The following is a 19,337-nucleotide window of genomic DNA, read 5'->3' as shown; positions in this document are numbered from 1 at the left end:
TCTCTCTGGAGTGTTTTCCACGTCCCTCATGTACAATTCTGCCTGGTGGTTTTCTCTGTTCCCTCCAAGCCTCACCCTGCCCAGGTCCCACCTCCCTTTCCCCAAACGCTCCATCTGAGGAATGCCACCCTCAGCGCACAGCAACCACTGAAGTCTCATCCTTTGCACCCTTTCCCACCCGAAATTCTTTGCCCATGCAGTGCTGGATATGAGAGAGCAGAGCCACGCTGCCAGGCTGGAGCTGAGCCTGAGTGAAAAACAGAATATGTGAGCAGCCACGCTGAGGATCCACCTCTTGGCAGGAGCTGCCAGGGCTGCCCTGGGGTGAATCCCCACCTCCCCGGGCAGGGCAGGGCAGGGCAGGGCAGGGCAGGGCAGGGCAGGGCAGGGCAGGGCAGGGCAGGGCAGGAGGAGCCTCTGTGCCTCCCCAGCAGGCAGCAGAGCCAGCTGTGCCATGGGCACGGAGCGGGGCGGGCAGCTGGGCAGCCTGACCGTGTTCAGCAGGGAGGATTTCGAGGATGAGTGGCTGAAGGTGGCCAGCGGGGGCTTTGGCCACGTGTACCAGGTGAAGCACAGGAGGTGGAGGACGGTCTATGCAGTGAAGTGCTCCCCGTTCCTGCTGCAGGACTCCAGCCTGGACAGGTAAGCCCTGCTTGGCTCTGGCCACCCCAGCTGGATGGATTGGGGGATAAAACTCTGCAGGAAGGAGTTTCTGCTCCGTGGGAAGGGTTGGGTACCCAGAGGGAGTGGGAAATAGGAGTTCTGCCTTTCCCTGTCTCGTGTGGGTGCACAAGGAACACGGGGGATGGAGCAGGGCTGAGGTCAGCCCCTTACCCAGGGATAAAAGCAGCCTGGTGGGTCATTTACAGCTCCCGCTGCACTCTGGGCTGAGGTGTAGCCATCAGACTCAATTAATCACCAAAAGCTCCAGTTTAAAATGAGGGGCAGAGGATTTCCAGCTGGTTTTGCTGCCCTGCTCCCGGAGCCTCCAGACATCTCTTGTCTCTCCGTGGTGCACCTGCAGCTCCTCTCTGCTGCCTGCTCTCTCTCACCAGAGACTCTGCTGGTGCCCACCTTGTGTCTGGAGATGGAGCAGGGCCAGGTCATCACAACCACTGCTGATAACACATCCAATACAGGCAGAGCTGATGGGAAACCAGCAGAGTTGATGGACTTATTTAATTTAAAATTTTATTCCCTTCAATTTGGAAAGATCCTGCCTGGATAAAAATCTCACTCCTGTGATTTCTTGTTACAGACAACAACTGAGTTCAGACTGAGCACTGGCTGTCCTCAGTTTGCTCTGCAGATTCTACACTTGCATTTTGTTCTTGTTTGTGTGGGGGGAAAAAAGAGTCAAATAATCAGTTTTAATTCTGTATCTTATCAATTGTAGTAAAATACCTGAGATTCCTCAGCCTACGGGTAGGTCTCACGGTGAGGAGCCTGCCCGAGGAAGTCTGGCAGAAGATTTTGCTTGGCTGAACCATTTTAGATCAATTAATGGCCCGGCCTAATTGCTGGCAGCTCAGCTCCGTTCCCAGGCTGTGCTTTTTAAAGGCACTCCTGGCACTTTGCTGCCTGGCTGCTCCCCCAAACTCGTTCAGCAGGTCGGGAGGGGTGAGCCTTGGGAGAACTTGGAGAAACAGGTCTGCCAGAGCTGGCAGGCAGCAGCAGGCACGGCAGGCTGGCCCTGGGAGCAGAGTCACCGTGGGACAGAGACAGCCAGGGACAGAGCTGCAGGCACGGCAGGCTGGCCCTGGGAGCAGAGTCACCGTGGGACAGAGACAGCCAGGGACAGAGCTGCAGGCACGGCAGGAGCTGCAGGAGCGGCCACGGAGCTGTGCCTGCTCCTGGCATCCTGCTGCCAGGGAACACTGGGCATTTCGTGGGTCTACAGAGTGCTTTGGGCTGGGAGGAGCCTTAAAGCTGATCTCAGTCCTCCCTGCCGTGGCCAGGGGCACCTTCCCCTGTCCCAGGCTGCTCCAGCCTGGCCTTGGACACTTGCAGGGAGGGGGCAGCCTATGTGAATTCCATGCCAGCCCCTCCTCACTCTCACAGGGAAGGATTCCTCCCCATCTAACCCTGCCCTGGGATGCGAAATCCATGCCAGCCCCTCCTCACTCTCACAGGGAAGGATTCCTCCCCATCTAACCCTGCCCTGGGGCAGTTTAAAGCCATTTCCCCAGTGTCACAGGCACAGGCTCTCTGTCCTCACTGCTAAGGATTGAAACAAGTGCCAGGTTTTCATCTCTTTCCCTGTGGTGGCTGAATAAACCACCAAATAAACCTCAGCTCAAGTAAACCTCACATTCTCACTTTGTGAGAAGTCACAACAGCATCCATGTCAGATTTTAGTCTGCAAAAGAACCCTGTGTGGCAGCATTATCATGAGCTCAAGGGGGAATTTGGGATGAATCTTTTTGAGGTAGGCAGTGCTTGGAAAGGCTGGGTGTCACTAAGTTACTACAGAGTTACTGAGCCTGTGAATCAGCTGATAACATTTCTTGATCCCAGTGTATTTTTTATTTTTTATTTTCCACTTTCCAGGACCAGCATGAACTGTCTAATGGAGGAGGCAAGCAAGATGGAGAAAATCAAATTCCAGCACATTGTCACCATCTACGGGGTGTGCAACAGCCCTCTGGGGATAGTGATGGAATACATGGCCAGGGGGTCCTTGGAGAGGATCCTTCCCACCCACAGAATGTCCTGGCAGCTGAAATTCCGGGTGATCCACGAGATGGGCTTGGCCATGAATTTCCTGCACAGCATGAGCCCTCCCCTGCTGCACTTGGATCTGAAGCCAGGGAATGTCCTCCTGGATGGGAACATGCACGTCAAGGTGCGGCCATCCCTCCCGTCAGAGCCAGGCTGTTTCTGCCAGAACCCCAGCACATCAGGTTCTTCAGGAACAGCCCGGGACAGAGTGACCCGGGGGGTGTTTAACAAGCAGCTGCTGAGCAAATTACACGGTGTTCTCAGGGTCACACAGGGACTCTGGGCCAGCACTGGGGATTTAAGGCTCCAGCTGGACTCACCTGGACAGGTTGTCAGGTTTTGTCAGGCTCCAGCTGCTCACACCTCCTCCTGTCCCTGATCCAAAGATGGGAGATGTCTGGGTGGCAGCAGGAGGGGAGAGTGTGAGCATTTTGGGGCAGCTTCCCTGTTCCTGCCTGCAGATCTCCGACTTTGGGCTGTCCAAGTGGATGGAGCAATCCAGCAGGATGCAGTACATCGAGAGCTCAGCTCTGAGGGGCACCCTGAGCTACATCCCCCCCGAAATGTTCCTGCAGAACAGCAAACCCCCGGGCATCAAGTACGATGTGTACAGGTGAGGGCTGGCCCAGGGCACCCAGGGGTGTCCCCGAGCTGTGACACCCAGCAAGGGGGGCTGCACTCTGCCTCAGGTTGTTACAATTCTGGTTTTCTGCCTCACAGAATGTGGGGAACACACTGGGGTGCCCCAGCCTTGGTGGTGAGACTGACAGGGAGGGGGGTTCTCTGTGGGTAATCATCATCCCAATGCACCTCCCAAGGGAGCTGCAGGCTGCACTGGCCCAGGTGCCATCACACCCTGTTCCCATGAAAAGGAGTGAGAGCAGAGCCCAAACAGCCAGTGCTGCTCTTCCATCACAGTCCCTGCTGAGACTGATTGTAAAACAATTCCAATATTGGTTTATCTGCCTCCGTGTTCAGCTTCATTCTGGTCAGGAACGGGCAGAGGAGAGATTTCAGCTTGGCTTTTGCCCTTTTGGGCGAGGAGCTTTGCAGCACATTCACACAAGCTCCACGTCCATGTCTGGAAATTGCTCAGCTCCTTGGCCTTTGCAGCACAGAGGGCAGAGGCAAGAGGGAAAGGAGGATTTGCACAGCCACAGGGACTTGCAGGAGCCAAGGGCTTGAAACCCCAATGTGAATAGAGTGGGAAAAAGGCACTGAGAGCCTGACTGTGCCAGGAAAGGCTCCAAGTCACTGATTCACTGCTCAGACCCTTTGGAAGGTGATGACCCCACTCTGAAGGGAGATGCATGAGGCAGAAGCACAAGGCCTGATCCTTGTGGCCTGGGGGATGAAATCCGTCTGCTCTGGGAGATGAAATCCTTCCCTCCTGAAGAACTTCCTTCCTGATCCTCCCATTTCTGCAGAAGGCAGAAGCAGTGAGTGCATTCCATGTCCAAGTGCTCACTGTCTCTCCTCTCCCGCAGCTTCGGCATCGTCATCTGGGAGGTGCTCATGCAGAAAAAGCCTTACACAGGTAAACACCAACCCTGCAGCCCTGGAAGGTTTACTGCAGCCCTTTTCCCAGGGAGAGCACCCAGGGTGTGCTGGGTTTTTGCAGGGGCCAACATGATGGCCATCATCGTGAAGGTGGCAGCGGGGAAGAGGCCGGGGCTGGAGCTCGTCAGGGACGACTGGCCCGGCGAGTGCCACCAGATGGTCGACCTGATGAAGAGGTGCTGGGACCAGGACCCCAAGCAAAGGCCCAGCTTTGCAGGTGGGACTGGGGTGTGCATCAGCCGAGGGTCAGCCCCGTGGGGTGATAAGCAGGGTTTGTGTGCAGTTTTCCCCGTTCCACCCCGAGGTTTAACAGCGGGTGCCCTTTTACTGTCACCCATCCCCTCATCCCCTTTCCCTCCCTTCCCACGTGGGTCCTGCCCGGCTCTGGAGCTGGGGCAGCCTGCAGGGCTGACCTGCTGTGCCCTGGCAGATATCCCTGTGGAGACAGACGTGCTGCTGGCTCTGATCCAGAGCCTGGTGCAGGACCCGGAGAACGAGCGCCTGGTCAGGAAGATGTCCCACAAACCGGCCATCTCCAGGAGCCAGCAGGTGAGGAGAACCCCCTGAGCCTCTCAGGAAATCCTCTGAGGCTGCTCCTTGGTCTTACCAGAACTTGAGGCTCTCTCCCCTCCCAAAGGTGCACCTCAGCACCTTCACTGGGTGGCTGCACAGGCTGTGCCTCTGTAATTCATTGGTGGGGATAAGACACTTGCAAATTAATTAACAAATGCACTAAATGATAAAGAGTCGGAGAGGAAAACCCTTTTCTGGACCTGCTCAGGTGAAGTGGGTTTATTATTCAATCACTAAAAGAAACACAAGCAAACACAGAATCACAGGGTTCTGTTCACAGCACAAAAAACTAAGGATGTTCCATTTTGAACAACTCTTACAGAAATTTTTTAAAAACAGTTTTAAATCCATGTTTCTCTGGCTAAGAAAAAAAATCATGCTTCTGGATAGTCGCAATGTAATCCCAGCTAGTGGAGTAATTATGCCTAGAAAACAGGGAGAGATAGGAATTGGGAATTATTGGTTTTTAGAGCTGTGCAAGAAACCAGAGGCCTGCAGTAGGGGCTTGGGGGTCCCTAAACAACAAAGGAAATAATTTTGGGATGCTGCCATGCAGTCAGGAAGTAGAATATGGGTGTGTTTGGGAGCAAATGAGCACAAGGAGGAAAAGCTCATGGATACCCAGAGATCATCTTCATGTTCCCCCATTCCTGCTGCGACGTGATTGGCTGAGCTGAGTTTTGGGTGCCAAAACAGCATTGGATAAAAAACTCTCAAACGATGACAAAAAACTGCAGAGCAGCAGCAAAGGGCTGGGTGCAAACATTACAGAATGGAAATAAACACTATTTTATCCTTCTTTCCTCCTTTCTGAAAATAAGGGTGACAAAGAGGAGTTCACCTTCCCCCGAGACACCAGGAGTGGGGGTAAGTAGAGGACTGGCTTTAGAATTGCAAATGAAAAAAGGGGAAGCTATAAAAGTTGTCTGTTTGGTTGTAGAAAGATGTGGCTCATAAGGTTGTCCTTGTGGGGGACATTTCAAATTAAGGAAAATTTTAAGTTAAGGAAAAATTTAAGGAAAATGAACTATTCAGGAAATAGATACTGTGAGAGAGAGACCAAATGTCCCAGTGCATGTTTGGCATTATTTTACATTCCTTATCTCTCAAATGACTCAATTTCATGTCATTCTACAAAGAGTCACAGGCTCTCCTCCCTTCCTGGCAGTTTTTCACTCTTTTTCTCCCATTTTGCGTCCCTGCCTGTAGGAAAGGCCCCCCAGGAGGTTCCTCTCCCCGCTCCACACGGGGAGGCCGGCAGCCCCGAGGAGCTGGGGCCCGAGGAGCTGGGCAGGGTGCAGGAGAACGGCCTGACCCTGCTGCACCTGCTGGTGCTGCAGGGCAACGTGGCCAGGGTGCGCTTGCTGCTGGGCCGCGGGGCCGGCGTCAACGGCGCGGCGGGCGGCGGCTGCACCCCGCTGCTGCTGGCCGTGCAGCGCCGGCTCCCCGAGATCTGCGCCGTCCTCATCGAGCACGGCGCCGACGTCAACGCGGCCGACGAGGACGGCTGGAGCCCGCTGCACTTCGCGGCCCAGCACGGCGACGACCGCGCCGTGCGGCTGCTGCTGGACCACCAGGCCCGCGTGGACGCGCAGGAGCGCGACGGGTGGACGCCGCTGCACCTGGCGGCGCAGAACAACTTTGAGAACGTGGCGCGGGTGCTGCTGTCCCGCCAGGCCGACTGCAACACGCAGGAGGTGGACGGCAAGACCGCCCTGCACGTGGCCGCGTGCTTCGGGCACGTCGGCCTGGTCAAGCTGCTGGCCAGCCAGGGCGCCGACCTGGAGAGGAAGCAGAAGAACCTCAGGACGCCGCTGCACGTGGCCGTGGAGAGGGGCAAGTTCAGGGTGGTGCAGTACCTGCTGAAGAACGGCATCTCCGTCAACAGCCTGGACCAGAACCACTACAGCGCCCTGCACCTGGCCGTGGTCAGGGGCAAGTACCTGATCTGCGAGAAACTCATCAAATACGGGGCCAACGTGGAGCTGAGGACGGACAAAGGCTGGACCCCGCTGCACCTGGCCTCCTTCAAGGGGCACATCGAGATCATCCGGCTGCTGAAGGGCAGCCGCGCCCGGCTGGACGCCAAGGGCGGCATGGACTGGACGCCGCTGCACCTGGCCACGCGCTACGGCGACGAGCCGGTGGTCAGCGAGCTGCTGCGCTGCGGGGCCGACCCCAACACGGCCGAGAGGGCCCACTGGGCCCCCCTGCACTTCGCCGTGCTCAGGGGCTCCTTCCTCAGCGTCATCCACCTCCTGGAGTGCCGGGCCGACGTCAACGCCAGGAACAAGGTGGGCTGGACGCCGCTGCACCTGGCGGTGCTCAAGGGCAACATGGCCATCATCAAGACCCTGCTGAAGGCAGGGGCGCTGCTGGACGTGGAGGACATCGCTGGGTGCACGGCCCTGCAGCTGGCCGTGAGGCACCAGCGGGAGAACATCATCACCCTGCTGCAGGAGGCCGCGGCGGGCAAAGCCGGGAGCAGGACTGTGAACGAGGTGAAGGTCCCCAGAGCCAGGCTGATCCCAGGAAGGACAGATCTGTGAATTCACCAGCTCTGGGATCTGCAGCTTGAGCTTTCCCACATCAGCTGTGGTGCCTTAAAGCACCTTGTCCTGTCCCCTGCTGATTACAGGAAAATATTTGCCCTTTTTAATGGAAGATTTTTAAGCGTGAACACTCAGAGAGTAAAAGTAAATGCGGTTATTTGATGACAAGATCTTTCCCAAGCTTGTAGAACGGTGATACTTTAGGCAGTGCTTTCCCACCGAATCCTTCCTGAGCAGGGATTTATGCACTCCCTGTTCATGCAGGCAGTGCTGAAGCTGTGCACAGCACACACACGTCTTCCACAGCTTTTATTGCTTTCATCCCATGTTTTCCTACAGAGAAAATTGGTGTAAAATGGCCCTGGCACAGGTGGGAATTGAATCGTGAGATTCTCACCTGCTGCTGGCACAGCAATTGTCAGATTTCCTGACATCTCCTTTCTGTGACAAGAATCAAATAAAACAAGGCAGGGAGGAAGAATCACTGCTAGAGAGCATTGAAATGGATGCAGCACAGGGAACAGAAATTCCAGCATAATCACACACGAGATCTGGCTGCTTGCAGGTCAAGCTTTGAGTCGTGTCTCTGGGGGAAATAATTCCTGCTTTCCTTCAGGAAGATGTTCCAGAGCTCGATCAGTGCTGTGAAAAACATCTTCTTGGTGGATTTGATTCCCTGGTGTGCAGCTCTGACAGGCCTGCTGTGACTCCCGAGTCCCCAAACGTGCCTGCTGGGAGGGTGACTTGTCATGGCCTTGAGCTGGGAAGAGGCTGAAATAGAAACAAACAACCCCAGCTCTGCAGGGGAGCTGTTATTGCCTGGTAACATGAGATTAAACAGGTTAAGAACAGGGGTTAAAATGCCCAACCTCTGCTAATGTAGTTTTCATTTTATATTAACTTAAGATATTGATGTGAATTGTATTCAAACTCAGTTTTTCGTGATGCTTTGGCACCAGAGCCTTCAGATCTCATTTAAAATAAATTGTAATGAAATTATTCATTTTTAACATTTGCCATTGGTGAAGTGGGGAGCTGGGCAGGTTATGAAATGAAATGCTGGTGACATTTTGGCTTGCAGGGAGTGTAAAAAATTGGCTTTTTTATTGCAACCACCAAAAAGAAACCCCAAAAATCTTGGCATTTCACTGATTTACTCGCTCTTGATATTCCCTAAGTTTGTCCAAGGAGGAAAGGCCTGGCTGAAGGAATTCTTGGGATGCTCAGACCTCCCTGTGCAGCTCCTTCCCTCAGCTTCAGCTGTATTGATTCAGCAAATGTTTCCTCTGCTCGGTGTCATTTGAAATATTTACCCAGAAAGAAAGAAATCCAATTGCCACACAATTCAGCAGCTCCTTTCTGTCCCTGCTCCGGCAGAAAAACAAAACTCAGCTCATATGTCATGGAATGTTCTCTACAAGAGCTTAATTAAATTTATAATGAAAATAACAGGGGATTAAGAAGACACGAGGGAAATACACTGCTCTTGCAGAGCATTCCAGAGGTGATAGAAGCAATTTGCAGAGAAAATTACCTGTTTGCTGCTCAGTTTCTATAGAAATTAAATGAGTCTTTACAAACTCTGGAAAAGTGCATTCCAGCCTCCGCTTTGTGACTGTGCAACTTGCAGCTTATTTCTAAAATTATTCGTAGATCTCCATCCCCCCTCTTTTTTTTTTTTCTTTCCCCTTTTTCAACTCCGTTTCAGTCTTTTGTCCCTGCTGATGAATCTGCTGCTGATTATCTCGTGTTCTTACCCAAAGTTCACGGCCCAGGCAGCAGCAGCAGGGCAGAAACCTCCTAAACAGCTCGTTTAGATTCCAAAAAATCAAAATTATTAGCCCTTATGGCTCAAAAATCGTGGTTTTGGGATACCCAGAGCTGCCTGGGTGAGCAGGGTGGTGTGTCTGGTGTTGGCAGGAGTTGTGGAATGACTCAAGTGCTGCCCTGAGCATCCCTGTGCTGAGCAGCTCCTGAACCACGGCGATATTTCCAATCCAACTGCTCTTCAAACCCCTCAGAGGATCCCAGCGTGGTTTGGGGTGGTTAAGACACAAAACCAGAGGAGGGAAATTGAAGGTCCCTTCAAGCTGGTCTTGCTCCAGCCCTGCTCCCTGCTGGAGCCACCCCGAGCTCTGTAAGTGCTGGACGTGCTTGGGGCTGCCTGCTCTCCCTCTCCACCATCTCCAGGCAGTGGGGAAATGGATGGGATTGTCAGGACCCCGTGTTCCCCACCAGCAGCACACCAAGAAACTCAGATAAATCAATCAGCAGAGCAGGGGATGGTTTCACAAGGGGCTGGCGCTGATTTCCTAAGTGCTCTCTCAGAGCTGGATCTGACTGCAATATAAATTCTCTGATGCAAAATTCCTTTGAAGGGGAGCTGCTTGTTGTGATGAAAACGTGGACATTTCTGTGGGAAGTGTGGCTCTTCTGTGAGGGAATGTTCACAGGAAAATGTTGGGAATTGAATTTGGTTAAATACACGTTTTGCATTGCTCCTTCTTCCCAGCGACTGTGATTTGTTTGTTTGGCAGCGCTGCAATTATGCAGATATGGGATTAAATGAAAATTAAAATAATGCTGCGTTTTAGAGGAAAAGGGATCTGAATAAATACAGCTTGTGGGGGGGAAAAAACCCCTTATTTTTAGCAGAAATGCTTGTTTTTTTCCATAGCCCCTTAGGTGTGGAAAATCAAGATGTTTCTGACAGCAATGATGTGGATGTAGGAGGCAGTGATTTTAATGTAAGAAGGAATAGTGAATTCTCTGTGTTTCTTTTCCTTGCAAGGAGGTGGTGGTAGGCTCTGTGCTGTGGCAGACGTCAGTGTGAGACGTGCTCAGCCTCTCCCTGGCCTGGCAGGATTCCTCCTGCTCCCTCCCCAGCCCAGCCAGCGCTCCCCTGTGCTCTCCCCAGCCCCAGGGAGGGGTTTTGGCCCTTCCTTTGCAATGAAATCCCCTCCAAAAGCAGCTCCCAGCCAGCTCCATCAGTGCAGGTGTGAGCTCCACTCGCATTAGAATAATGGGAAAGGGCCTGGCTGGGAATCAAGGAGCTCTTGCTGTTTGCTCCTAGCAGGCAGCTCATCCCCAGCAAGTTCAACATCTTTTGATCAGCTGCTGCTTTCCTCTCCTCTGGCTCAGAGCACAGCAGGGAACCCTTCTCCTCTGCAATTTGCTGCTGGCCTCCTTCTCTGGGAAAAAAAATAAATAAATAAAAAGCCCCACAAGCCCGAGCCCAAAAGTGATTGTTTTTAAAGCCTGAGGTTCTTGGCAGTGAGAGGTGGAGTTCAGCTCTGTGGGGACAGTTTGGGGAGGAGATATCACAGTTCAGGCTCTCACTTTGGCAGTTCAGTGCTCCTCACACCCTCTGTGGCCTTGGGAAAAATCTTTTGTACCCACACAAAGCCCAGGAAAAGATTTACATCCCTCTGAGGGCACCTCAGAGGTGCAGAGCCCGAAATCTGCCCAGCCTGGGTTTGGGGGGTCATGGAACCATGGAATCTGTGAGCCCAAACAGCTTTTTGTGTGGCAGGGATTGGTGCTACCCATGGCAGTGTGCTGGGAGGAGCAGAAAATCACCCCTTGAACATCCCTGCTCTGAGTTTCCCTTAAAAATCTATCAGAGATCACCTCCAAATGAGGCAGGAGAAAATCCAGAGATCACAACTAACTCCCCGTTCTGGAGGGAATTTCTTCTGAATAAAAATAAATGAATAATCCCCCCCAGCCTTGCTGGATAGAAAATGTCCCATTAAAGACCCCAAGTCCTTCTGGAGCAATGACAGAGAGGAGCATTAGGCCGGGTCAGCAATCAGGAGGAGCAGTAATTAGCTGCAATAAGGGCTAAACTGAACCTTTGTTTGCTGCTGAGCTGCAAGGCCAGGACTTGAGAAAGAAAAGGGAAACCTTACAGACACTGAGAATTGACAGAACTGAGGTTTGGGGCATTTCTGGCCTGGTTCCACGGCACTTGCTCTGCTCTCCAGCACCAGCCCTCTTATCACCAGCAAGATTTTATTGCAGTTCTTTGGGCAAACCCTTAATATCTGCTCTAAGCAGGAAAAAAAATCCTTACAAGGCGTTCAGGGAATTAATTTTCTCGCCTTGGAAAAGACTGCAGGCCGCCAAAAGGTTTTGCTGAGGCTGCCTTGCCTTTATTTTGTTGAAGTCTTTGTTTTGTAAGGGTTTCTGCCAGGATTTCTCCCAGGAGAGCTGAGCAGTGCTCTTTGCTGCCCAGTGTGCTGCTCCTTTTGGCTGAGCAGGGTCATGTTCTGCTCCAGGGAATGCTGGAAAATGCCACAGGACGTGAGCCCGCTCAGACATTAAAAAGTGGCAGGGAGGAATCATGAGAGAGAGAGACAAAACCAGAGAAAAGGTGGAATTCACCTGAAATCCAGTGAGCTTGGAAAATGCAGATTTTGAGGCAATTTTGGGAGTCTGGGAGCAGCTCCTGGGGCTTCCTGCTGCATCTCCTTGGCCCCACAGGAGCACTGATGCTGGGAAAGGTCTCGAAGATCATATTTTCCAATCTTTTGTACAGCCAGGACAGCAGGGAAGGGTTGGTGCCCAGCCCTGGAACCCACCTGGAAAGTCTGGGGCAGGGCCTGGCCTCACTGTGTTTGGAGGCTGAGGGGGAAATTCCAACCTGTGCCTGAAACACGAGCATGGAGTTGGGGGTTTTGGAGACTTGGAGGATGAGTCTGGCTGCAGAAAGAGCTTTTTGCAATGAGTTAAAGCAGTCAGTGCAGCTCCTCCTGCCCTCCCCTGCAGCACAGGGGTGTGCTGGGCTGAGCCCCTGGATGTCACCCACAGCAGGACAGATTTCCCCAGGCCCTGGAGGTTTAAATGCCTCTTCCCAGCTCTGCCAGCCTGGCTGGGTGAAGAAGAGTGGCTCAGTCAGTCTGCTCATGGAACACTTCCTTTTGCTGCCTTTTTTTTTTCTTTTAATTAAAAGGAGGTAGAATTTACTGTGATTTTCCCTGGTATCTCTGAATCACGTTCCAGGCCCTACTATTTCACTGTCTGCAATCTTCCCCAGCGATCCTGGCCTCAGCTTTGAAGTGATTTAGGGCTTGTTTATCACAAAGGCAATCAGACTCGTTCCTTCCCAGACACCCTGGAAGTGTAGAATTTGCTGTGATTTTCCCTGGTATCTCTGAATCACGTTCCAGGCCCTACTATTTCACTGTCTGCAATCTTCCCCAGCGATCCTGGCCTCAGCTTTGAAGTGATTTAGGGCTTGTTTATCACAAAGGCAATCAGACTCGTTCCTTCCCAGACACCCTGGAAGTGCCAGGGCGCCGAATATTCCCTTTGCTGGGGGGGCTCAGACACAAAGGCAGAGCTAAACAGGTTGGCAGGCAGTACCTGAGCCCAGCCTGCCCCCCCAGCAAGCTCCAGGTGGGCATTTCAATGTAAACACGACGGAGGAATGTGACCTGCAGCATCTGCCACCAGCTGGGAACGGGCACAGACTCAATTAGTGCAGCAGGAAATTGCCAGCGCCGAGAATTCAGCCATAAATCTGCGTCCCCAAGGTTAATTTGGTGTGACTTTGGCTCTGGCCGCAGCCTCCAGGGCCAGCTGGGTGTGCAGGGACACAGAGGCACCAACATTTCCCCCGTGTGCTGGGAAGGATGGAAGTTTGACAGGAAAGAATCACAGATATGGGTGCTTGGCAGAAAGATTTTTGAATGTAGAAGCTGAAGAAGGAATAGAAATGAAAGCAAGATTTGATATGGAAGCAAAGAATTGCTGAGCCAGTGTTACTGGATAACCAAGGAGGCAAAGGGTTTGTTAGTTAGGAGGGGTTTTTATGAATTATGGGATAAACCCAGCCCAAACAGAAGATGTTTTTATCAAGCAGAAAGATAGCACAGTGAACAAAAAAAAAAAAAAAAAAACCTTAAAAAACAAAAACAAACAAAAAAAACCCAAAAAACCAAACCACACCTGCTGACTAGCAGATGTTGCAAGTAGAAAAAAGGTCTCAGAATTTTCCACTGCAAGAAAACTGAAAAACAACTTCTGGCTTAAACTGTAATGTACTAACATTGAGTGATTGGAGAATAGTGACATGAATGTGGTAATTATGGTAGTTATGGGCTATAGGTAAAGGTTAAGGTATAGATTGGTTCTACTATATTGAGATGCTCAGCAAAGAAAAGCATAGAATGCATTGTAACCAAAATTAAAGGTCCCAGGCCTGCCTCAGCTGGAGCTGCCAGCTGCAGGCACAGGCTCTGTGCCCCACACCCTGGGCTGCTGTGACACCTCGGATACAATAAACTGCATTTGGAGGGGCTGCCTGGGGTCCCCTAGCCCTCATTGCAGCTCTTACACCCCTGTCCCTGCTCCCAGCCCCCTCAGGGGTTCTGGGGCCCATCCCCAGCTCCATTCTGGGTCAAACCCTCCCATTTCCATCATTCTCTTGCAGGGAACACAGCCCACGGCCCAGAGGGAGGCAGAGGCAGGAGCTCAGCTCTTTCATGTCACAGAATCGTCACTCTTTGCTGTCGTGGCATCGTCCCATGCCGTGGATTGGATCCAGGGTGGGCTCAGCCCTCCCCAGAGCTCGTCACACACAGAGCTGGCCCTGCTGTGAGCACAGGTTCCTCTGCAGGACCCCCAGCAGCTGCTCTGCCATCTTTGCTGGTTTTTGGTTTTATTTTTTCCCAGCAAACTCAAAGAATGGTGGCAGCTCAAAGTCACTTCTTGTGTTTGACAGGAGCTGTCCCAGGGGGAGGGAGGTGCTCAGAGGAGATGTACAGATTTGTTTAGCCTGGCACTGACTGCCCATTTCTTCACACAGACGAGCTCCCAGCTCATAACCTGTCTTGTTCAATCAGATTTGCAGCTCCTGGGTTTCCCTCTGAAGCTTTGTACATTTTCCAGCTGGTGATTTGACAGAGCTCTCTGAACTCGTGCTCAGGAGCTGCTCAGAGATTCCCTGTGTTGCTGTTAGCACTTGGAGATGAGATTCCATTTCTGGCTGATGTCAGTTTGGGCTTTTCTTGCTTTTTTTCACGCGGCCTGAATAAAAAAAATCAGCATTGTGGCTGCACTGTTCAATAAATACTAACGATGGCTGTCAGGAACCATTGGATGCAGTGACAAGGGCTGAGGCTCTGACCTGCTTTTCTGCCAGGTGAGGTTTGCAGCCCTTTCCATCTGCCCTGCACACAGCTCAGAAGGATTTATGGAACAGCTGGATGCAGATAAGAAGCAGAAACAGCCATCAGGACCCTTGAATCCTGCTGGTTTATTTTTCCCCCGTGTGCAGAGTTCAAACCCCACAACACCAGCCACGGGAGGAGGATCTGGGTGGTGACTGCCTGCTCTGTCCTGCTCTGTCCTGCTCTCCTGAGCTCAGGCTGATGGGGCAGGCTGTGCTCAGGAGCTGGCCACATCCTTAAAAACTCGCCAGCCCAAGGGTTCCAGGCTCCAGGGGAGGAGCTGAGGCAGCTCCTGCCCCACAGGAGCTGTGACTGCCCCACAGGAGCTGTGACTGCCCCAGAGGAGCTGTGACTGCCCCAGAGGAGCTGTGGCTGCCCCACAGGAGCTGTGACTGCCCCACAGGAGCTGTGACTGCCCCAGAGGGGCTCAGGGGCAGCAGGGAATTCTCTGGAATGGGCCGTGGGGTGATGGAGGGGATGAAGGCTCCCTGCTGTTCCTGCAGGGTCACACACAGAGGAGTGTGTGTGCCAGGAGCTCGGGGGGCTGGTTGCTGATCCTGAGCTGAGGAGCCTCCCCAGCGCAGGGCCAGCAGCTGAACCCCATCCCTTGCCCCTTGCACATCCCATTTTCCAGCTGCCCATGCACTGGTGCCAGTTCTGCTGCCGTGCCACACCTCGTGCCCCTGGCATGTGCCACCAACTCCCCTTTCACCCAAGGTAAAACCAGGAAAAACTGCTTTTCACCGAGGGCAAGGACAAAGCTGGGCTGCTCCCTCCCTCCCCGAGCCTGGCACTGATGCTGCAGCCGAGCTGGGGGCACCTCGTGAGCCCTGGCAGCTCATCAGGGCTGCGGCTGATTGCGTGCCAGGCAGGCAGGATGGCAGCAGGGAGGCAGAGCTGCCCTGGTAAATGTGCTCGCTCCCTCTCATCAGCCCACTCCTCCTTCCCGGGCCCAGCATGGCAGCTTGGGGAGGCACCATGGTTTCCTCTCCTGTAAAAGGGTTTTGCTTGCCTTCTTAAGTCTCTCTAAAGGCATTCCTAGGTCTGTTAATTATTCATGACGCCGTGATTATGTTTAGTCCACTGTGATCGCTCTTTCTTTGGTGAGGAAAGTTGTTATTTGTGAGTCAAAAGCTCTTTATGAAGCAGACAGGCTGGAATCGTCAGAAAGGCTTGGGGGAGCAGTTGGAATTATTAAAAGAAGCTTTGATTAAAGACAGGGAGTTAATTTAACAAGAGTAACTGGTTTTCTCTGTCTTTTTTTTTTTTTTTCCCCTGGGTGTGCAGAACAGAGCACACCCAGGGATGTGTCAGGGCTCACCTGGAGCAGCAGGATCACTCAGAGCCCCAGGAGACGGGCAGATCGTTCCTTTTATCTCTTTTGGGTGCTGTCAATGGCTTCTGTCCACAGGCTTAGAAACGAAATTTGGCTGTAAGGGTGAAGCTCAGAGCCTTTGATCCTGCCGGGCTCAGGGCAGACTGGCTGAAAACAGCCTGGTGTGTCCTGTTTGATGTGAAAATATCGTTTATTCTGCCGTGTTTGGGAGGGGAGGGGGCACTGGAGCTCCTCATTTTCTCTCATTTTCACGGTGGCACTGAGGTGAATCATCCACCAGGGAGAATTCAGCCTCGTTTGAACTCAGCAGTTCTGGAGATTCTGGTTTCTGCACAAACGGAGGGCTTCGGGGCAGGGATTATTCTGTGTTGGGTCAAAACTGGGTAAACCTTTGGATTTGAAATGCCATTAAACTGAAATTTTAGCGTGTTAGTTCTTAGAGATGGACAGACAGCTTCCTTTCCCAGCAGTGGGAGGGATTTCCTTTGTACTATTTTTTCTTCTTCTTTTATATAAAGAAAATAATCATTATTTTAAAAGTGCTGATTAAGCCTGGCTGAGGCTCCACCTGCACAAACACCAAACCTGAGTGTGTAGCCTGAGAAAACAGTGCAACATAAATTAAAATATTCCAAAATAAATTAATTAAGTCGTCCAGCATGAACCCAGCTGGGCACCTCTGCCTTCCACCCCTTCCCAGCCCACTCCTGTCTGGGATTTCAGACCATTTCCCTTCTGTCTGTGCCTTTCTGCATCTTCCCTTCCTCGTGTCTGATTCTCGTGGCTGCAGGCAAGGCAAACAGCAGAACTCTCAGGGATAGACAGGGGTAAGGGAGGAAAAAGGAACATAATTTGAAAAGCAAGTCAAAAAAAGGCAAATCTCATGTGAGGGCAGCTTTTCCTCTGCGTGTTTGAGCTCTGCAGCAGAACCACAGCCCCTGGAGCCTCCCACAGAGTAAACCAGAACAAAACAAGCAGATGGACATCAGGGTGGCTTGTGCAAGTCTCTATTTAATGACAGAGCTGCATGAAGACATTGGTTGGTGTCACACGTACCTGTGATGGGCATTTATACATTCCTGACTCCTGGGGAGCCGTGGTTGCACTGGAGATTTTCACCACAAGAGGTAGTGGCTTTATTTTTCCTGTTTTCCTTTTTTTTAATTATTATTATTTTTTTATTTCAGCAGGATTGGATAAGCTGGTTAGACCTACTGGAGTTCATTTACTCTTCAGCCAGGAAGATTAACAGTTCTGTGGAATGGGAGCAAGCAGGCAAGCAGCAAATACAGTGCAGGCAGAATTCACTGGCTTTTAATTCAAACCTCTTTGGGGGTGCAGAGGTCCCCAGCCAGGGCTTCAGCAAGCTGGGAATCACAGGGAGGGAAAGCAGGAACAGGAAGACTCAATAAGCAGAACGAAAGCTTCAGTTATAAATCATGAATCCCAAAAGAGGGGCTAGAGCAAGGCTCTGGAGTTCTGGAGGAACAAAGAAATGAAATCTTCTGCTTAAGGTGTTTTTAAAAACCAGCTCAGTGCCCATCCCACACCAGCACGTCCTGCCAGCAGAGGTCCTCGGGGAAGCAGAGGTTTGTTTTTTCCAGGGTGGAAGGAACAGCGAGGTTTGCCAGGCTCAGAGCTGTGGCAGAGGCTCCCAAGTCCCTGACTCAGGATGGGCTCCGAGGAATTCCAGAAACAGCTCCCGGGTTCTCCTTGAGTCAGCACACTCTGCCTCTGCTCCTGGCACTGCTTACCTCCTTGGGAAGCCAGAGGTGAGGATGACTTTGGTGCTGTCTGCAGAAGGGGAAGGCTCAGTCCTGGCTTTCAAAGTGCTTCATTTGTTGTCTGGAAGTGCAGGAGTTTTGTGGGGAAGGAAAAGCTGCTGCAGAGACGGCCAGAGCTGGCACTGCCACCTTCCCAAGGGCACTGGGGACATTCACATTCCCACGATTTAGCCTGGAGTGTGAGGAAGGAGCAGCTTCGAGTGTCCCGGGGATGAAGGGTGGGCTGCAGGTGATTCCTCACAGCCAGTATTGCAGCTCTGGGAAATCCATCCTATTCCAAAATCCAAAAACCCCACCTGGGTTTTTTGCTCCACATCAAGGACAGAGGCTTTTCCTGCAGCTTTTTTTCCCTCCGTGGCATTTTGGAAGAGTTTTTCAGGTAGTGGTTCAGGTGGGTTGAGCTATAAGGTTCTGCTTCTGGATTCAGAAAAAAAAAACCTGGGAGCGAGGTACACACCATTGGAATGAGGATTTTCCTCGGGTTAAAAATGAACACAAAGTAAAATTATGGCACAAAGTGAAGATATTATCCACGTTATCCTGAGGGATATTATTATTCCACTTATCCTGAGGGCTCACACCAGCCTTTAGTACAGGGCAAACATCACCTATGGCAACTTCCAAATGCTTTAAAGCTTTTTTTGTCTATAGATGTAATTTTTGCTATTTTTGCTCAGCTCCCCACCTGTTAATTCCCCGAGTCAAATGGATCTTTCTGCTTATAAATACATTAAAAGATGGACCAGTAGCTTGTTGCTATTTTTCTGCCCCAAAACCTTGCATCATTCTGTGACTATTGGGTACAAGTCTGAGGTGATTCCCATCACTGAGTGAATTTGTTTGGTGAAAACCGTGGGGAAGAAAGAACAGCTCGTGCGTGCCTGAGATCTCTCGAGTTGGCGTTCCCAATTTTGCAGTTTTCAGCTGTGAAGAGCCAGGTTCAAATGTTACACAAGGCTGTGGGCTGAAAATCAAAACCCCTGGATGCCAGCCCATCCCAGGAATGCCAGGTTTGGAACAGAAACCTGTGGATTAAGGTGGGACTGCTGCTTCCATTTTAGAAAACAGCTGAGATTATGTGCTAGAGCTGCTTGGTGTAATCTCCTCCTGCCTCAGAGCTGGAGTGCTCTGTTAGCAATACAGGAAATCCAGGGAATTAAAGGAACCCTTGCCAGATCTCCACCTCATCTGAAGCAGAAACGGAGTGAATATTCCACAGACTGCATAGAGAAAAAAGGGATTCTATTGCTCTCCCAATTGTGTTTTTACTCCTTTAGAAAACAGCAGGAAACTGCACCCTGGGAGCCTGCCCCTGTTTATGGCTATTGCAACCCTCTGCTGCTCCACATCCTGCAGGAATTTCTAGCCAAACCTATTTCCACCTCGCTTTATTCACCTTGCTGTGTTTTATTTACAGAGATATTGCAAAATGTCATGTGAACTGAGTACAAACAGCACGTACAGCGTGGGTTTGGCAGTGCCAGATTCAGCGTGGTGAAATGATGCTCTTGTGGGGCTTCCATTCCTAAAATCCATGGAAAAATAGATAGCAGAGAGTAAGGGATGCTGGAAACATCCAGACCTTTCCAGAGTCCAGCTTGGACACAGGAGCTGGTCCAGGCAGGGGCTTTCTTGG

General features: G+C 51.7%; 1 protein-coding gene across 1 annotated transcript; it reads left to right on the top strand.

Annotated features, from left to right (window-relative positions):
- Positions 1-208: 208 nt before the first annotated feature.
- On the top strand, positions 209-7,403 carry ANKK1 (ankyrin repeat and kinase domain containing 1). The gene is made up of 9 exons (XM_039721760.1): positions 209-267; positions 442-642; positions 2,551-2,845; positions 3,183-3,334; positions 4,209-4,258; positions 4,343-4,498; positions 4,712-4,830; positions 5,676-5,721; positions 6,064-7,403. The coding sequence occupies exons 1-9, from the start codon at positions 209-211 to the stop codon at positions 7,401-7,403; spliced, it is 2,418 nt and encodes an 805-aa protein (XP_039577694.1).
- Positions 7,404-19,337: the final 11,934 nt, after the last annotated feature.

Source organism: Passer montanus, unplaced genomic scaffold (assembly GCF_014805655.1).
Source record: "Passer montanus isolate IOZ18808 unplaced genomic scaffold, ASM1480565v1 scaffold47, whole genome shotgun sequence".
Classification (NCBI taxonomy): Eukaryota; Metazoa; Chordata; class Aves; order Passeriformes; family Passeridae; genus Passer; species Passer montanus.
This window is presented reverse-complemented; position numbering and strand designations above follow the sequence as displayed.